General features: G+C 35.9%; 1 protein-coding gene across 1 annotated transcript in view; it reads left to right on the forward strand.

Moving 5' to 3' along the window:
• Nucleotides 1-20459, forward strand: part of DDX10 (DEAD-box helicase 10) — a 286236-nt gene that overhangs the window by 55569 nt on the left and 210208 nt on the right. The window contains exons 11-13 of the mRNA XM_044669140.1: nt 5713-5814; nt 11293-11380; nt 20091-20179. Coding sequence (XP_044525075.1) covers nt 5713-5814; nt 11293-11380; nt 20091-20179 — 279 coding nt within the window. The remainder of the gene's footprint in view (nt 1-5712; nt 5815-11292; nt 11381-20090; nt 20180-20459) is intronic.

Genomic DNA, 20459 nt, shown 5'->3' on the forward strand with positions numbered 1-20459 from the left:
CCTCCCCTCTCCTCTCCCTCTCCCTCTCCCTCCCCTCCCCTCTCCCCTCTCTCCTCTCTCCTCTTCTTTTCTTTTTTCTTTTCTTTCTTTTTTTTTTTAAAGATCTAGAAGACCACTTATTTTGACCTTGCAGTGTTCTGCTTTGGTTTGAAAGACTTCAAACATTGGGAACTTAGTGATAGCCTTAATCTCACTCCTTCCTAATCCCAACCCCTATCCCCCCATTTTTAAAAACTAGTTCTGCATTTTAAGTAAACAGATTTGGCCCTTTAATCTTGAAGGCCATTTTATTTTTCTTTAGGAGTTTGTGGTTACTGTGAAGTGAGTGTGACTTTTTGGATTGTGATATCATCTGTACATAATAGTGTCTGTAAAGAGTCAAGCAGTGACATTTGGCTTCCTACACTCGATTCCCTCTTGTTTTCAAATCTAGGTCAGTGATGTTCCCACTTTTCTGAAACTTCCCTATCATGCCTATCACATGGATTTACATACTGATGATCTTTTTGTCTACATAAGTAATGTAGTTTTGCTTCAGAGATATTGTTCTACCTCATAATTGGTAGTAAGTGAAGATTAAACATTGTAATATTCTCTTTTGCCAGGATAAGTCACATTCCTTTTGGCATAGGCTTCTGGCAATTGAACTCATTCATACAGAAATAGATAGTTTGAGCCAGGCCTAGAGATGGGAAGTCCTACGTTCAAATCTGGCCTCAGACACTTCCCAGCTGTGTGACCCTGGGCAAGTCACTTGACCCCCCATTGCCTAGCCCTTACCACTCTTCTGCCTTGGAGCCAATACATACTAAGTAAGGGTTTTAAAAAAATAAAAAAAAATGTAATTCCCCATCAGAAGACAAAATATATTTTAAAAAAACTTGAGCCAGCTATGTATTGAAACATTTTAATTTGAGATTTGTGTTATCTTAGGTTACCCCTTTTTCCTTCCCTTCAGTTTAAAAACAAAAACAAATATGCATCAGTTTTTACACATTAAGTCAGGATGAGAACTGGTAGATTTTATGGGAAGGTATCAGAGTTTCTCCTTATCCTTTCTTCCAAGTTGTTATATGACCTGTGTTATGGGAGTAATTTTACTGAACAAGTTTACATGCCGTTTTTTTGGATAATGCAGTAGCTGGCAAAATTTTCTTCCTTGGATACATTCTATAAAAGAAATACTTTGCTACCTGGAATATTCATTTTCCTACCAGAGCTAATTCTTTTGAATATCCTAAGAGATGTTTTTATTAGGAAACTATGTCTTAGTGGCAGACTTCCTCAGTATCATGCATATGGTTTGCGCTAAATAAATGCTTATACATTGAATTCTCTTTTCCTTTTATTTGTTGGACAAAAATGTTTAACAACGGACAGCAGCTTTTTAATTTCAGGCAGCACAATGCTGTGTAGATCATGATTTTTCTAATTCATGACCATATTTGTTTTTTGTTTTTTTTTTTAAAGAAATATTGGAGTGGTTTACCTTTTCCTTTTCCACCTCATTTTATAGATGAGGAAACTGAAGCAAACAGTTAGGTATCTAGCCCAGGGTCCAACAGCTAGTAAGTACAGATTTGAATTTAGGAAGAGGAGGCTTTCTGACTCTGGTCCTGGCACTCTGTCTGCTGTACAACCTAGCTGCCCCAGAGATCTAGATAATAGATAATGTGAAACTTTCCTATTTCATTGGTTAATAAATATGAAAGAGCTCAAGCTAAGCAACAGGAAAGGAAGTAGCTATCTTTTCTGTTTACATCTTTATTTTGACTTTAGTAATGTCTTTCTTTCTCTTTGATGTAGAACTTTGCAGAGGAAAAGTTGCATTTTGACACTAAATAGTTACTTACTTACTTGGGTGAGGTGTGTGAATGTTCTTATGCCATTATTTTCAGAATTCTCTTTTGCGGTTCATTCTATCTCAAGTTTCACTGTAATGTGTTTGGAATACTGAAATTAGTCACGTGTTAGGGAAGTGTATTCTACTTCAGATACAAGTTAAGTGGTTATTGAAAACCTCACGTTGTCATGTAACCACACAGAGTCTCAGTTTCTTCAAACATAAAACTGAGATAAATTTGTACTACCTAACTTTCAGGGCTGTTGTGAGGAAGGCGCTTTTTGAGCCTTAAAGTGTTATATAAACGTGAGTCATTTTCATCATTGTTGAAGAGTGTCTTTGCTGTTTATTTATTGGCCTTCTGGTAATTCACTCTCTTTTTTCACATAGTTCAGAAACTGACCTAGAGTTCAATTTTATAGCTTCTCCTTCCTATCTTGTGTACTCATTATGAATGACAGTAATAAAATACTTTGATATTTTAGTTCGTGAACTATTTCTATTCCCATGTCCTGCAAGTCCACTTATACTGTGGGTAACCATATAGACCGCCATATCCTAAATCAGTGGCATCAAAATCAAATAGTACTAGAGGACACTAATCTGGACATTAGGATCCCTATGGGCCACATGTTGACTTAATTTTAAAATGTGATGTTATCTGTGTTTTATTATATTTTTATTTATTTTGTAAAACATTTCTTAATTATATTCTAATTTAGTTCAGGTGTGTTGAGGATCACATGTAGGCAACAAGTTGCATGTTTGACACCTTTTCTCTAGACCTTACCATCATCCAAAGCTGTTCTACCTCTATGATCTTGAAATCTGATATTTACTTCTCATGAACACACACATTCATTCTTCATTCTCTTGTGGCCTCCAAGCCTCTCTTTTTGCTCATTTCATTACCTCCTTCATGGGTTTACTTCAATCTTGACCCTATAATTATTAACCAGTTCAACAGTGTTTTGCCCTCTGCCATCAAATCCTTTGCCTTTGCCTTTTGCCTTTTGCCATTCATGTCAGCCCTCAATCTTAGATCACCCCCACTATCCAACTTCTCTGCTTGAGGCTATTAAATACTTCTGGAAGAAGTTAAAATATAATTTTGTTACCTGACTTCAATTGTATCTTCACTGTTGTATAGTAATATTTATCTTTGGTTCTCTGCTATTCTTCATGGCAACTGTTCCAGACCTCCTATCTTCTCAGATTTCCAATGACACATATTTCTTCCTATCCTATCGGATGATCTATTATACTACTTGATTAAGAAAATTGACACTACTTCCCCTGAATTCCTTCACTTCCTTTCTCCCTAACTTCAAGCTTATATTTGTCTTGGAGAGTAAGTAGGTTTTTCTCTTTGCTGGAGCTACTGTTTCCTATGATGTGTTTGATCTACTTCTTATTCTTTTTATGAGGTTAGCTTAATTATTCCCTAATTTCCCCATTTCCCATAGGATAAAATGTAAATTCTTTACCTTGTCCTTCAAGGCCATTAACATTCTGTATTTTGCCTACCTTTTTTGCCTTCTTTCATAAAACTCCCTTTTAGTAACCATGTTTTTTAAGTATATTGGTTTACTAGCTCTTCCTTAAACTTAGCATTTATCTCCTTCCTCCATGTAGTTTGCCTAAGCTGTTCTTAAACATTCTAACCAGAAAACAGACCTCCAGTCTTAGAATCATTTTCTTCCTTCAAGACTAAACTCAAGAACCACTTTCTCTCTGAAGCATATAGAGAATTCTTGAACTCTAATCCTACATTGCCAGTTACTTGTTGAACATTTCTCTTTGGATAAGCTGTTGGTATTGTAGTAGAATATTCGTTAGTTAATTAAGAGTTAAGTAAGAAATAGGGTTAATTGACAAAATTTATTGAGAGATGAATAGGAGAGAGTTGAGTGGCTTGGATTTCTTTAATTTGGAGTGGAATTTTCACAGAAGGATGATGGTTAAAATGAATTTTCTAAGGGAGCTTTGAGAAAGACAGTTGGGCCAATTGATTCACTCTTTGGGTGGTCCTGAATAAGGAAGTTTGCCCAAAGAGCCTGCTCTGTGAGTTGGGAGAACCTCTGGTGAATTTATCTCTTGAAAACATGTCTTATCAGACATAAGAAGAGTATTGGGTGCAGTACCTGTGCTTGGTCCAGTAGATGGCAGGAAAGAGTGAGTTGTTTAAGTGGAAAAAGTTTTCTGAGAACTATAAACTGTTTTTTCATCTGAGCAGCAGGAAAGAAATCTGACTTATTCCTCTCTTTTTATTAAGTTTATATTTAGTGTAGATATAAAGACAGAATTTGGAGATTAGATAGGCAGTAAGTGTAGATAAGTTAGCCTTGGCTTTGGTCAAGTGAGAAGAAAGTCCCTCATGGGACAGATTTGGGGGGTTGGTTTAGTTAAGATATATTTAGTTAGGGAATCATAATTCCTAAACTTCCTATTTCAATATGTCCAATTTCCTTTTCCTATCACTGTTCCTATAGAAGTAAATATAATAAATAAGTTTTATAGAAGATTTATCTCAAGTCTGTTCAACTACTAGTCCATCAAACTCAACCCCCAACTCCCAACAACTACATCTGTTTATAGCCTAGTAATAGGCTAGTAGATCTATAATCTCCCAAAATAACAGTATCTCAAGTCACCATGTTCCAAATGAACACATCATCTTCTTCTCATACATGATTGAAATTCCCCAATTTATTGTTGAGGGTCTCACCATTTTAGTTCACTCAGGTTTGTAACCTTTGTTGTCATTTTTGACCCTTTCCTTAATCATTCATTTTCATATCTCTTGTGTCTGTTTACTTTTTAGTACTTGCTTTAGATATCATCCTTTCTTTTCTAGATTACTGTAAGAGCCTTCTAAGGGTTTTCTTTCTATCACCCTTCCAACACAACTTCCAAAATAACCATCCCAAGGCACAGAGCTTATTATCTGACTCCCTTGCTCAGAAAAGCCTCATTAAGATTAAATGACTTATTCTGACATTTAAAAATTTACCTTTCTAGATTTAGTTCAGATTTTTTTCCTTCATGTTCTCTGTTCCAGCCAAACTGGACTACTAGCTATTTTCCAAATTTGTTCAATCTCCCACCTCATTGTATTAGTATAGGTTGTCTCCCATGCTTAGAAGGTAACTATCCTTATCTCCATCTTTAAAATTATTTATTTCTTCAGTGTCAGGTGCTATCGTTTTCTAGGAAGCCTTTCTTGATTATCTTTTATCTTCCTTGCTCCCTTCCCCATAGATGTTAGTGATTTCTCTCCCAAATTTTCCTAGAACACATTGATCTCTCTTGTTTTATAGACATTGTTCTAGCTCTTGGGAGGCCTTTTTGTTTTGCTTTTATCTTCTTACTTTCTAACACAATGCCTTCCATGTTGTGGGTACTTAAATATTTGAAGTAAAGATACTAATTAGTTCCCAATCTTTAAAATTAATGACTTATTTTATGATGGCTCCCTAGTGACCTAAGATTAAACTCCATGTCAGACTATAAACTCCAGATAAACCTTTATATTTCTTCCAGAGAGCTTAGGAAAAGGTCCTTGCCTACTACAGATGCTTAATCACTGGGCATTTAATCGCTGAGTGAATAATTTTTTGAGCATATAGTTTCTCAGTAATTAAAAAAAATTAATATAGTCACCAGGACTTCTGACTGTTGACTACAAATTGAAAAAAATGGTGGCAATCATGACTTTTTCCTTGAAAATGTGTATTGAAATTTATGTTAGGCAAAACTAACTGTTTTGTCTTTCTGTGAGTCTTCATTATACATTGTTATGCTTGAATTTAATATAAAAATAAAATGAAGTGAAGTCTTGTTTTCTCTCTTTGTTTTTACTTGTTTAGGTATAAGGAAGGTGGTGAGTCATTGCTAATTTTACTACCCTCTGAAGTAAAAGGAATGGTTCATCAGCTTTCCCAGAGGAAAGTTCCTGTGAAGGAAATCAAGTAAGAAATGTCTATTATTCCTTAATATTGAAATTAGAAAAACTGAAGGTGTTAAGCTATTATTACTGTAGTAATTTTGTAATAATTAATTATCATTGCTTTTTTTTTTCCTGACTGTTGTCTGTTTTGGGAATATTTTCCCCCTTAATATTTTATCAGAAAGTGGCACAGAAAAAATGATTAAACTCAGGTCTCGGATGTGATTCTTGGTAGGTTTGGGTAAGAGATTAAAACTGTTGAGTAAAATGAGGCATTTTTATTATGTGAGGCATTCTATTGTTATTGTCGATAAGAGTGCTGATCCAGGAGTCAGGAAAATCTGTCTTAAATCTTGCCTCTGATACTAGTTGTGTGACCCCAAGCCAGTTACTTAAGTCTTCTGAACCTCATTTTCTTCTTCTGGAAAATGTAGATGGTAGTTATAGTGTCTACACTATATGAGATTTAAATAAAAAAATGTAACTAAAGTGCTTTTTAATCCTTAAAATAGTATGTAGATGTAGACAGTATTCACTGTCATCATCCTTAAGACTACCATTAAACTTTCTGATTTATAGATTATAATGTACTATATATACTTCACTTAAATTTCAGTTTTCTTGTCTATAAATTGCATTACATAAATTGACTGGTTACCTAACAAATTTGTGAAGATCAGATGAGATAGTTAAATGAAAAGCACTGAAGAATTTAAAGTATTATATAGGTAAGGGGTGTGGTTTTATGTTATAGTGTTAAGAACTTTAGTAGAAGTCATGGAACCTGAGTTCTCCTCAAAGCTTTTCCAGTTACCAGCTCTCTTAGGCAAATCACTTTATTATTCTGGACATCATTTTCCTCATATTTCAAATTAAAGAGTTGAATGAAATGGTTCCAGAATTTCCCATTGATTCCCATATTCTTTGATCTATGTATTATTTTTGTTTTCTTATCTCACATTTTTGTGAGGATTAGAGGATATAATTATGTATGTAACGATTCTTTGAAAAATGTAGGGTTACATAGATTTGAAGTATGGTTTAGTTTCAGTAGCACAACACTGACTACCTATTTGATATTTTGAATTAGATATCCAGAAAATATTTCTAATTCAATATACCTAAAACAACTCATTGTTTCCCTATCCCTCTTTTTAACTTCACTATTTCTTTCAAGAATGATACCATTCTTCCTTTCATCATACAGATTCAGAATTTCTTGGTTACCTTCACTTTCTCCTTGGATTAGAAATCTGCATCATACACTTAGAAGCAGGGTGATTCAGGGCAAGTAACTTAGCTTCTCTGGGGTTATTTGTACTCAGTTGAGTGGATTGGGCTTGGTGACCATTAAGGTCCAGTTGAGCTCTGAATATTTGATCTTTTGATAACACATTTCCAATGATTTGTCAGATGTTGATTCTTATTGCTACAACCTCTCTCTTCTCACACCATCATCAGTCTATTTTAGGCCCTCTTCACATCTCAAAAGGACTCTTGTAATAGTTTCCAAGGAATTTATCTTTGTCAAGTCCCTTCTTCAATCTGTCCTTGCTGAAGATCATGATATTCCTGCTCTGAACATGTCACTCTCCTCTTCAGTATTTTTTCCTTCTCTCTAGGTTCAAGTACAGATTTTTTTGTTTGATGTTTAAAGTTCTTGATAACATGAAAGCAACCTATATTTTGACTACCTTTATATTATTTCCCCCATGTTCTCTGTTTCTGCCAAATTAACCTTGTTTTTACTCATCCACTATATTCTATAACCTATTGCTTTGCTTTTGAAGCCTATCTTCAAAGCTCAGCTTAAATACCACCTTCTAGTTGAGAACGTTTTTGATTTCCATAGCCGTGAATGCGTTCCTTGCTAAATTACTTAGTTTTTATTTTTTAATTTGTTTTTGTATATACTTATGTATATACATATTGTTTGTACCCAGAATGTAAGCTTCTCAGGAGCAGACAGACATAGATGATACTTTTTAGGTAATTGACTTAATATATTATTCTTTTTTTTTAAAACCTATAACTTCTGTGTATTGGCTCCTTGGTGGAAGAGTGGTAAGGGTGGGCAATGGGGGTCAAGTGACTTGGCCAGGGTCACACAGCTGGGAAGTGTCTGAGGCTGGATTTGAACCTAGGACCTCCCGTCTCTAGGCCTGACTCTCAATCCACTGAGTTACCCAGCTGCCCCCTTAATATATTATTCTTAATTTCAAGGTAGGGAAAACTATTTTTTAAAACCAAGGAAGTTGGTTATTATTTATTTGAAAAAGAATTTCAGACTTTTGGAGATTAAAGTAACTGTGCTTATAAAACTGGTAGATTGCACATTGGATGCAGTGCCCAGATTGGAGTAAGGAAAGCCTCAGTTCAAATCCAATCTTAGTTGTAATCTTGGGCAAGTCGCAAAACCTCAGCCTCAGCTTCCTCATTTGTAAAGTAAGTATAATAATAACACCTACCTGGGGGCAACTAGGTGACTCAGTGGATTGAGAGGCAGGCCTAGAGACGGGAGGTCCTAGGTTCAAATCTGGCCTCAGACACTTCCCAGCTGTGTGACCCTGGGCAAGTCACTTGACCCCCATTGTCTAGCCCAGGGGTCGGCAACCTTTTTTGGCCGCGAGAGCCATAAACGCCACATTTTTAAAAATGCAATTTCATGAGAGCCGTACAGTGCTCACAGTGTGCGCTCCTGTAATAGCACTTGAAAAAAAATTGACTTTGTGGCTCCTGCAGAAAGAGCCATACATTGTTGACCCCTGGTCTAGCCCTTACCACTCTTCTGCCTTGGAACCAATCATAATATTGATTCCAAGACAGAAGGTAAGGTGTTTTTTTTTTTTTTTTTTTTTTTTTTTTTGTAATAATATCCATATCCCAGGGCTGTTATGAGTATCAAATGCGATAAAAATTACAAAGCACTTTTCACAGTGCCTTGGCACGTAGTAAATGCTTTAGAAATATTAGCTATAAATAAAAAATTAAAAATATTTAGATTACTCTATTATAAATACAAATAATACAGAAATAGGTTTTGAGTAATAAGACATGTATAAACCAGTAGAATTGCTTGTCAGCTTCAGGAGGGGAGAGAGAAGAAGGCAGGAAGAGAACATGAATCATGTAACCATGGAAAAATATTCCAAAAAAATTTTTTTAGATTAAAAAAATAGAAATTTTAGCTATTAGTGCCGTTTCCATTAAATGTCTCGTGGTGGGAATTTATCCTAGTCTCTAGTCTTTTATAAACCCAAGAAGTAATTAATTTCAGTTGTGGTTTTTGCCTTGAAGCATCTTTACTTTGTTCAGTAGGAGTCATGTTCTGGTTAAGAAGTGGAAAGTAATCCAAATGAGGCAAATGATAATTTACAACAATATATTCAAAATGGGGCTTGCCCACGCTATACTCAGGATGGAAATCCCCCTCAATGAGAGGAAACCCAGAGAAATAGCCAAGGACCTTTATGATGGTCTGAAGGGGAGAAAGGACTCTGGAATCAGAGAGGGAAACCTTTGATTTCCCAGACACTGATATCTTAATATCAGTTATCCCAGTTCATTCTCCCCCACATAATAATGAACTGCATGTAACTCTGAAAGTTGGAAATATGTATTATGATTGCCTCTTAGATACTGGAGCCTCCAGATGGGTGTTGATGAGTACACCTGATTCTGATTGTGATTCCATTGGTTCTCTAAATGTAGTAGGGATATCAGTAGCAACTCTGAAGGTCCCAAAGCTTTCCCCTCAAATGGTATCTGTGGGACCCCGATCACTAGAACATTATTTTCTATTAATGCTGATTCCCTTATAAATTTATTAGTGAGAGACCTTTTATGTAAACTTAGAACAACAATAGCATGCTCTCAAGACAGTACTATGATGCTAAAATTGCCTGAGAAATCTTTAAATTTGCTCCCTGTACTTCTTTTAGACACTCAGGAGGTGGACAAACCTCCCACCTTTGAAATACCAGGTGATATATCTGAATCTCTCTGGGCCACATCTTCATCTGATGTTGGCTTACTCACATCAGCTGTAACTGGGCAAATCTAAACAAAAGGTAGACCACCTTCTTCTGTTCCTCAGTATCCCCTATCAAAAGAGGCAATTGAGAGAATTACTCCAGTGATAAATTCTTTAATTGAACAAAAAAAATAATTCCATGTAAATCTGAATATAATACACCAATCTTGTCTGTTAAAAAGACAAATTAGATTTAAATGGAAAACCTGTCTATAAATTTGTACAAGATTTAAGGGCTGTAAATAATCATGTCATCAAAAGACATCCTGTGGTTCCAAGCCTACTCACAATTATCTCCTCTATTCTTAGCATGGCTTCATATTTCACAGTAGTAGATTTGTGTTCAGCATTTTTCTCAATACCCATTCATGAAGATTTCAGAAATATATTTACCTTTCGCCTGAAAAGGTTCCCAATAGACATGGTGTTGTTTGCCCCAAGGCGTGGAAAGTCCCACTTTATTTTCACAGATTTTAGTCTTTTTTTTTTTTTTTTAAACCCTTGTACTTCGGTGTATTGTCTCATAGGTGGAAGATTGGTAAGGGTGGGCAATGGGGGTCAAGTGACTTGCCCAGGGTCACACAGCTGGGAAGTGGCTGAGGCCAGGTTTGAACCTAGGACCTCCTGTCTCTAGGCCTGACTCACTCCACTGAGCTACCCAGCTGCCCTATTTTCACAGATTTTAACACAAGATTTAGAAAATATTAAGTTTAAGGCAGCCAGGAAGGAGTTTGATTAATCCTTTCAATATTCTGCTCATTTCCCTTACTTTTTACTGAAACAACTATCCCTATGTCAAGTTCCTAGCAGTTAATTCTGTTACAGCTGTTGATCCTTTATGTTAAACAGTACCATCTACTGACAGAAAATAGGATTGCAAACAAAATTAACAGATTAAATATGATACTGGGCAGTCTAGTTCAGATTGGGCTGCTGTTTCTTGTCTATCTAAAATGGCTTATTATCCAACAGAATATTTCACAGTGGCTCTATATAGCTGTTCCTATCTGTACTTATACTGATAGGAGGCCTGGCATTTTGCCTGTTCCTCTTCAGGAAGAAACAGAATAATAGTTTGTTTGACCTCAAAGCTGAACTAAAAGCTCACCTTGAAGAAAAACTAGAAAATAACTTGAGTGACCTTGAAAAGAAGTTGGAGCTGAGTCTGGGGGAATCTCAGTGCTTATATGAAAAGCATTGAGAAAAGCTTGAGAATTACTTTAGGATTACTTTAGTTTATGTTTTTACAAAGTTAAGATCAGTGTGCCTTTTGTGAATCATTTACAAAAGCCAATGGGATTGAATTTTATACCCAGTAAATTTCCGTTAAACCAGGTTCAATGAATAATAATAGCTTCATGCATGTAAAAATTATAGATATAATAGAAAATAACCATTCATTTCTTTAGACACTCTTTTGAAAGTGAAATGATGTTGTTTAACTTTTATTTTCTTTTTATTACTTAGAATCAATCCAGAAAAGCTTATAGATATACAGAAGAAATTGGAAGCATTTTTAGCCCAAGATCAAGACTTAAAAGAACGGGCTCAAAGGGTGAGTAATTTTTTAATTAGAATAACCACATTCAAATATTTTGAGTTTCTGTGATTGTTATGATGTAAATGTTTGTGTTCTCAAGATGTAAAGTAAGAAGTCAGTGCTTTAGGAAATGGTAATTTTGTTTTCTGAGGCAGGTAGGTGGTACAGTGGATGGAACAGTGAGTCCAGAGTCAAGAAGACCCAAGTTCAAATTCAGCCTCAAACACTCATTAGTTGTGTGACCCTGGGAGAGTCACTTAACTCAGCCTTAGGTTTCTCATCTGTAAAATGAATTGGAGGAGTGGTAAACCACTCCAATATCTTTGCCATGAAAATCCTGAATGGGGTCATGAAGAGTTGAACATAATGGAAATTGCTTAAGAACAACAGCTGTTTTGGTTTTAGGAGCTATGAAAAGTATCTCAATATTCTGTGGCACCTGCTTTATGTCAAGTTGAATTCCATTATGTTCCTTGTTTAAAGGGAACCTTATTTTGAATCATGGTCTCATAGAATAAGTTCAAATTACTTTTATTTATTCAATTTATTTAAAATATATATATTAAAATTATATCAGAGTCTAACAACAGAGATAATTTTGCTCAAACCTGATTATGAATATGAAATCATAATGTTTTAGATCACCTGAAGGTAGGCAAGATTTGGCTTTTCCTCTATTTTTATTGTATATTTAGGTATGTATACACTGACTTTTTGCTTTTTTATAGCCTTTGACTGTCTTGGTGGGGACTGCTGTGTGCTTTTTTGCCTTTGGTGCCATGTTGTGGAACTTTAAAAAAAAATGATATTCCACTGGGAGTAATATAGCATCTGAATAATGAGGAATGAATATTACATTGAGACTTGTGGTTGATATGAGTAGGGGGCAGCATATATATCAAATAAAGAACTTTGAAAAAGAAATAGAGCAAAGGATGTTATCAGGGAAATATATAAATATAAGATGGCCTGCTCTTTTGGCAGGTGTGAAGCATAACAGGTGGACAGCCTGAATTTTCTGCTAGTATACTTACAATGTCATTAGAGAGGAACTCCTATATCAAAAATTAATGAGATGGCTTGGACAAATTAGCATGCTATGGGTTCCTATCTCCATAATATAGAGAATGACCATACTGACAAAATTGCACATTCACTGTACTTCCTCCAGCCTTTCAAGGACCTTTTCAAGTGGGAATATAGAGAGTAATTCCTGTATTCCTTTAGTTTTCTAGATTAAAGCCACCTTGCTTTTTTGTGCAGAAAAAGCTATTACCAATTCCCTGGTAGAAACCCTATGTACTTTGTAGAAGCTGGTCCCTTTTACTTGTTGAAGCCAGTGCCCAAGTCCTCTTGTCATTCTTTTCGGGAGGTCTTGTGGCCATTTTGCATCGTTAAGGCTATTTGCTTCATGAAGAGCTCCTGAATGAGGCTTTATTTATGTTGAGCTTCCTGCCTTTTTGTGCCACTTAACTGCTGTTTTTATCAGCTGCTTTCTATTCACAATTAGAAGATAATAAGATAAATTGTCATACCTTTATGCTAAAAGAAACCCCTACCTATCTTCTCTGTGTGGATCTCCAGAAGGAGTCTAGTTAGCTGCTAGATTTTATTTGATTCAATCTAATTATTTCTTTCTTTCCCCTTTTCCACTTATATTTTAGATACTGGCTTTTATTTCCCTGGTTATCATACTGTCTCATACCCCTTTAGGGATGAGGCTTTATTTATTGCCACTTTTTTCTATTTTTCCTGGTTGCTTAGCTTCCTGCAGTGATTTGTCTAGTAGTTTTGGACAATATTAATTTTTTGTGGTTTCATTTTCTCTTTTTATTTGTTCATCATTTTATTCCTTGAGCACTTACTGAGTGTTAACTCTGTTTAGGGAACCATGGTCAAGTTATAGATCTTTAGGAGCATGTAGTTTCTTTGTGGGGATGGGGTTAACTCAATCAACAAGCACTTATTAAGCACCTGCTGTGTGCCAGGCATTGTGTTAGACTCTGGGAATTAAAAAAAACCAAAGAAACAATTCTTGTTTTTGATACATGCTCTCTTTGGGAGAGAGAACATATATATATATATATACACACACACACACACATACACACACCTGTAAGCAGATACAAAATAAATAATAAGCATTTACATTTTTATAGTCCTTTTGGATTTTCATAACACTTAATATATATTTTATATCATTTTGTCCACATAATAACTCTGGGATCTAAAATGCTGTAATTTCCCACATTTTGTAGATAAGGAAACTGGCAGATTGAAGTTAAATGATTTGACTAACAATATGATCATAGCTAGTAAATATCTGAGGCAGGATTTGAACTTGGGTCTCATTGACGCCAAGCCTAACTTTCTATCTACTTCACCAGCTAACTGCTTTTATAGGAGATAATTTTTGGGTCTGGAAGTACTAAATAGTTGAGGGAAATCAGTCAAGCAATTAGCAAACATTTATGAGCTACTTACTATCTGCCAGGTATTCTGCAGAAACCAAAGGAGGCAAAAGACAGCCTCTGCCCTCCAGGAGCTTACAATCTCTAGGGGGAGACAGCATTTAAAAATGAACTATGTATTGTATAGAATAAATAAGAAGTACTTATTATAGGGAAGGCTCTAGAATTGAGGGTTTGGGGAAGGCTTTCTGTAAAAGATGGGATTTTAGTTGGGACTTAAAGGAATCTAGAGAGTGAGTAGTTGGAGTGGGCTGAGAAAGAGCATTTCAGGCATGGGGGACTGTCAGAAAAATACCAAGACCTGAGAGATGAATTGTCTTGTTTGTGGAATGGTCAAGAGGCCATTGTCACTGGATCTGAGAAAATATGTGGGGTGTAATGTAAAAGAAGACTGTGAAGGTAAGAGGTAACTAGTTTAGGAAGGACTTTGAATGCCAAAGTATTTTGTATTTGCCTCCTGGAGGCAATAGGGAGCCAATGGTGTTTATTGAGTGGAGGGTATGTGTGATTTGGTTGTACCTATGCTTTAGGAAATCATTTTCGTGACTGAATAAAGAATGAATAGAACTGGGATGGCAAACCTGGCATGGGTGCCAAAAAGGGCATGCAGAGTTCTCTCTGGGCATGCCTGCCCTAGCCTGCCAGAGGTCCTTATTAGAAAGCCAGAGGGACTGGGGCAGAGTTGTTCCCTTCCCCTTCTCCATCACACCTGAGGACATTCCTCACTCCCCTACCCCCTGCCCAGCAGCTAATGGCAGCACTTTATAAGGTTTAAATCAATATCAATAACTGAAAATATTAATTTTATAAAGTTTATTAATAATCACATGAAGTAGAAGGAATAAAAAATAGAAGTAAAAAACCTAATTATCTAACAAAAATAAGACCACATGAGTAAATTCTCCTGCCTGGCTTAAAGCCAGCTTCCATAGCTGTAATCAGGGGAAGAGAGAGAAGAGGCAGGGTCAACCAGAACTTTATCCTACGTATGTACGTACTCAGTGTTTGCATTCAGCGTGAGCATGCAAATGGGATGCTGGGTAAGAGGGTCCTGGGGATCAAAATTCTATCCACACAGCTTCCTTCCTTCTTGTCTGGGGTAAAGTGCTTGGGGGCAGGGTGGGGTTGGGGGCAGCACAGAAAGCATTAGGTTGAGTCTGTGGTGAAGGTGATTCCTGTGGTAGGGTTGGAGAGGAGCTAGGTGTGAGGGGAGCAGAGCTCACAGTGTAGTGCAGAGCTGGAGAGGAGAGGAATGCTTGGGCCAATTTCCTTCCTCTCTCTACATGAGCCTCTCATCACCTGCCTTGCTGCCCAGCAGCCCAATGGGAGTGCTTTTTCCTTCCCCTGTCTGGGGTAAGGGGGGGCAGGGGGCAGGGCTGGCATTGTCTCTGGGTGGGGTGGGCATGATACTCTAAAAGGTTTGCTATCACAGGAATAGGAGTAGGCAGAGACTTGAGGCAGGCAGACCCACCAGTAGGCCATTGCAGTAAACCAGGTGCACTTGAGTGTAGTGTTAGAGGAGAGAAGGGGTCATAGATGAGAGGTGCTGCAAAGGGGAAATGGATAGCAATAGCCTCAGGAGGTGGCATTTGGGTAGAACATTGAAGGGTACTAGGGATTCTTAAAAGATGGGTGAAGGGAGTCTATTACAGACATGGGGACAGTATGTGCAAAGGTACGAAAATGGGAGTTGGAACATGATGCATTAATTTGGACAGACTGAAGAAAGTACAAAGGGGAAAAACATGTATTTATGGAAAGACAAGCTTGAGCTAAGTTTTAAAAGTTGTAAGGTGAGAAGTGGCAAGTGCTATAAGAATGATACTTACAGAGTTCTAGGAGTTCAAGGGCTTAATGGAAATCCATTAGCATTAGGTTTGGAAGGACAGGTTTGATTTTCATAGGTAGAGGTTGGGTGGGGATGTTCCAGGCAAGTGGAACAGCTTGAATAATGGGGTAGAGTAATTTATTTTATGGATGAGGAGCTATGCTGCCAACCATGAATAGTTTGCTTTCTCCAAAGAGCAGACTTCCTATATTTTTTGCTTAATATGTTATTTATAGGAACTACTTATCTGAGTATAATTGGTAGCTGAAAAAAAGGTTATTTAAAATGAATACACTTACAATTGGAAGCACCTAGGTGGTTCATTGGTTAAAATGCTGAGCTTGGAGTCACAAAGATCCAAGTTCAAGTTTGGCCTTAGACACTTGCTAGTTGTGTGATCTTGGACATGTCACTTAATCTCTGTTTGCCTTAATCCTCTAGAAAAAGAAAGAGCAAACCATTCCACTATCTTGGCCAAGAAAATGCCAAAGACCATTTAGTCTTCTGGGTCAGGGAGAGATAGACACAACTGAACAATATACTTACTTAAAATGGGAATAGGTATTTTATAATTATAATAGAATTGTCAAAGTTCACAGAAACACTATGTATTGACTCATTTGAAAATCAAATGAAAGGTTTGATTGGGAATTTATTTTGAAAATGAAATTAAAATCTTGAAAAGTTTGTCTTATTCTTATTTGGGTTGTATTATATTTACATAAGATTTTTAGAAAACTTAGAACTTGTGTTCTTAGAATGAAGCAACATATTTAAGGTGCATTGCAAACCCTACAATGCTATATAAATTCTGACAAAGATACCTAGCTGACACAGTGAATAAGAATGCTGGATTTAGGGTCAGTAAGATCCCAGTTAAATTCCAACTTCAGATACTTACCAGCTGTATGACCCTAGAAATGTCCCTAAACCACTGTTGTCCCAGTTTTCAAAATTGTGAAATATAAGGATTTTATCACCTACACCTACCTTATAAGGGTTATAAGGATAAAATGAGATTTCTAAATCACTTTGCTCACTTTGTAATAGTATATAAGTATTAACTATTATTATTTTTGAGGGGAAGGTATAATTTTTCAGATAAAAATGTACAATAGAGCAATACAACATTCTTTGATATTTAAATCATTCTCTTTTCAAGCACCTTCTGAGCACTCAGCAAAGACTAACCTAAAAAGACTTTGACAGTATGAATGGGAATGGCACTGTTGAATAGATGCCATTTTTAAGTGGTTAGGCCTTTTTAGGTGGGAATCAGGATAATGAAATCCTAGATTTAGATCTGGAAAGGATCTTAGAAATAACCTAGTCCATCCTCTTTATTTCACAGGTGAGAAACAGACTGAGAGTTTAAGTGACTCCTCGTCAGTTTTTTAATTAAAAATTTTTTTTTGTATGAAGACTAACTTCATTGTATAGTTTTATAGAAATGCAACCTGGTAATAGTGTTTCAGAGTTGACATTGGAGTCAGACATATGCTGACAACTTTACTATTTGCTATTGTAGGCTTTTTTTCCAAGTCTAAGACTATAAATTGCAGAACAGTTATAGGACTGCTTTAGCAGATGTTGTTCCCACACTGGGGAGTTCTACTTCAATGAAGTCTCAGGTCAATGTGACTTTTTAATTATGGGACTTGACTAATGAATAAACATAATTTCTTGTATATTCATTCTAATCATGTTAAAATTTACTCACAATCCCTAATCTCTAGAAGCAAAATTTGGATAGATTTCTACTTTCTTATTCTTAGTTTCAAAAAGTTCAAAATTGGAATTTATTGAGTTCAGTGCATTTAACTTAAATATAAAGTAAAAGTCGTTTGAATAGATAAATATATTTCAAGAGTGTACATTTGTCAGAATTATGAGTTTTATCTAGTAAGCAAAACTAGGTAGGAGTTAAATTTATTTTGGAGATTTGGAAGTGGTATGAAAAATTATCTTTAAAGAAATAGATTCCAGTATGTATTAGAAAATTAAATAGTCATATAATTTTTTAATGGGACAAAATTTGTTGCCTACGAGGCCATTCATAACTGAATCAACAAATATGGAATATCAGAAAATGCTATTGCATAGGTTTCTGAATTCTGCAAATAAGTCTCAGAACAAAAAGTTCTGAACACACTGAAAGGCACAATGAAATAAGTGCTTCTGTTTATTGAGTGATGGGTATAGACTACTGAAACGCTAAAATATTCCTACCCATAGCAGGCTCTTAAATTTCATAGAAATTACTTTTTAGTTTTTGAGGATAATCTTGATAGAACAAAACTGACAAGCAGCTAACATAAGTCCCAAAGAACAATTGTAGGGAAAAAATAATCACCAAATTCCTGCTTTTTGAGGGTGTGGAGAAATGGAAATAATTCATGGGCAAGAAAGTGGAGTATAGATTAGTTTGAAGACAGAATTAAGTACTAGGCTTGAAAGAAAAAGAATAGAATGAAGGAGGAAAAAGAAAATAACAGGAAAATTAAATATGATGTTAATAAGTTACTTGCACAACTATTTCTCAGTATTATTTATCTCATTGAGGCTTCTAAAGTTTAGATTGTTAGCTCTCAGGGAAAATCAATTTCGGACTTCTATATTGTGCCACTTCTTCACTTAATAGAAAATACTTTGCCAAGTACATTTTATATGTATATATACATATACATGTAGGCCCTGCCCTTGAGGACCCTGTGTTTATTGGAGAATACAACATATATGCTGATAAATAATTGCAAGATTATTAGATGGAACAGAGGATAGATTTCTAGACTTGGAGTCAAGGAGATTGGCATTCAAATCCAAGTCATTTATCCTCTGTTTCAGTTATGATTGTTGTAAGGATTAAATGAGATAGTATTTGTAAAGTGCATGCCAACGTTAAAATCCTAAATAAAAGTCTTAACTGTTGTTATCATCCATAAGCCTCGAATGAAATCCTTTCCTCATTTCCACATTTTAGAATCCTTAGCTTCCTTCAGTGCTCAGTTCTGGTAACACTTCCTACCCATACTCTTTCCTTACCACCCCCCTTCCCCTTTGGTATCTCTTCTTATAAAAGATAACAATAACAATAATATAACATTTATGTGGCATTATAAAGTTTACAAAGTACTTTATGTATATGAGATGAGCATTGAAGGAAGCTAGGGATTCTAAGATGTGGAAGTGAGGAGGGGATTTCATTTCAGGCATAGGGGGATTATAACAGTAGTAACATTTGAGGCAGCTAGATGACTTGGTGGACATAGAGCCTATCCTGGTAGTTCCTGGTTTCAAATCTGGCCTCAGAAACTTCCTAGCTGTGTAACTTTGGGCAAGTCACTTAACCCCAGTTTCCTAACCCTTTTCACTTTTCTGCCTCAGAACTGACCTCAATCGTAGTTACTGACATAGCGAGAAGAGATGTAATGTATTTAGGAAATAGCTAGAAAACTGGCATAGATGGAAGGTTGTGTGCATGAAATAAATCCAGAATGACATACTAGAGCCAGATTTTGGAGGATTTTAAATGTTAGCAGCTTGCATTTTCTCCTAGAGGCAATAGGGAGATCCCAAGACTTTTAACTGGGGAAGCATCTGTGACTTAGGAATATGTTAGTTGTTGGTCAGAGGGCTTAGAGTAGGGAGAGAAGAAGAAGAAAGACCAACTGGGGCTGTTGTATTAATCGAGGTGAGTAGCGAGAAGAGCCTGAACCTTTTGGCTTTTAGAGGATCTTTAGCCAAGAGAGCTGGGCTGTACAATGCTAATTATGCTGTGAGAATGGAGATCGGTGCGTGAATGGGAAAATAGTTGTGGAGATAGAATCACTGAGTCTTAGCAGCTGATGAGGGGTGAAGGAGAGGGAAGAGTAAAAGAATACACTGTTATTTGGATCCTGTGTGCTTGCAATGAAAATCATGCTTTCACTTGAACTGGGGAAGTATGGAGGAAGATTGAATTTAGTGAGAAGATGATTTTATATGGACTTGATACCATTCACAGGTATTTCTCCCAAATTCCATGGAAGATACAAGAAGTTAATAATTTAATAAAGAGTTATAGTAATGAAGAAAACATTTAAAAAGTGAATTTTTCTGACCAATATTAAGTTTTGATTAATGAAATTTAACATTGGCTCTGATGGTAAATAACAATCTTTCTGGTCACTTATAATGAGTTAAAGGAGGTGTTCAGAACTTTTATTGATTAAGAACTGAAGCTACCTCTAAACATCTTTCTAGCACTTTTTGTGGAGGGATTAAATTTTTTTTGTATAAATAAAGCCGTTTTATGCTTTTCTAATGTTACCCATTACTGTGTGCATCAAATTTGAGGTACCCATCAAATATGTCCATTTGGATTGATTTAAAATTTTTATTTTTCCCCATTTGTCTATATATAATACTTTAAACATTCTCATTACAGTGTTTTGTATCTTACCTGCGTTCAGTATATCTAATGAAGAACAAAGAAGTGTTTGATGTGAACAAGTTGCTTCTACCTGAATATGCCCTGTAAGTATTTATGGGAATGAGATGCCATTATAGACCATTAATCTAATGCTGCATGTATTTATTAAGTACCTGCTTATATATAGATACCTGACTGATGCTTGTACTTTAGGGGATCTGTGATCTCATCTATGTGATTTTTACTTCCATTGGTACTCATTACATTCCAAACATCCCTGCTTTCTCATTTTTGGTGATTCCTGTTTCTCTTCTTCCATAGATCCTCAACAGAGGATCCACCTGGTGTGAGGGAGGGTCTTTAGGTCTTTTCTTAAATTTAAGG

Source organism: Gracilinanus agilis, chromosome 3 (genome assembly GCF_016433145.1).
Source record: "Gracilinanus agilis isolate LMUSP501 chromosome 3, AgileGrace, whole genome shotgun sequence".
NCBI lineage: Eukaryota > Metazoa > Chordata > Mammalia > Didelphimorphia > Didelphidae > Gracilinanus > Gracilinanus agilis.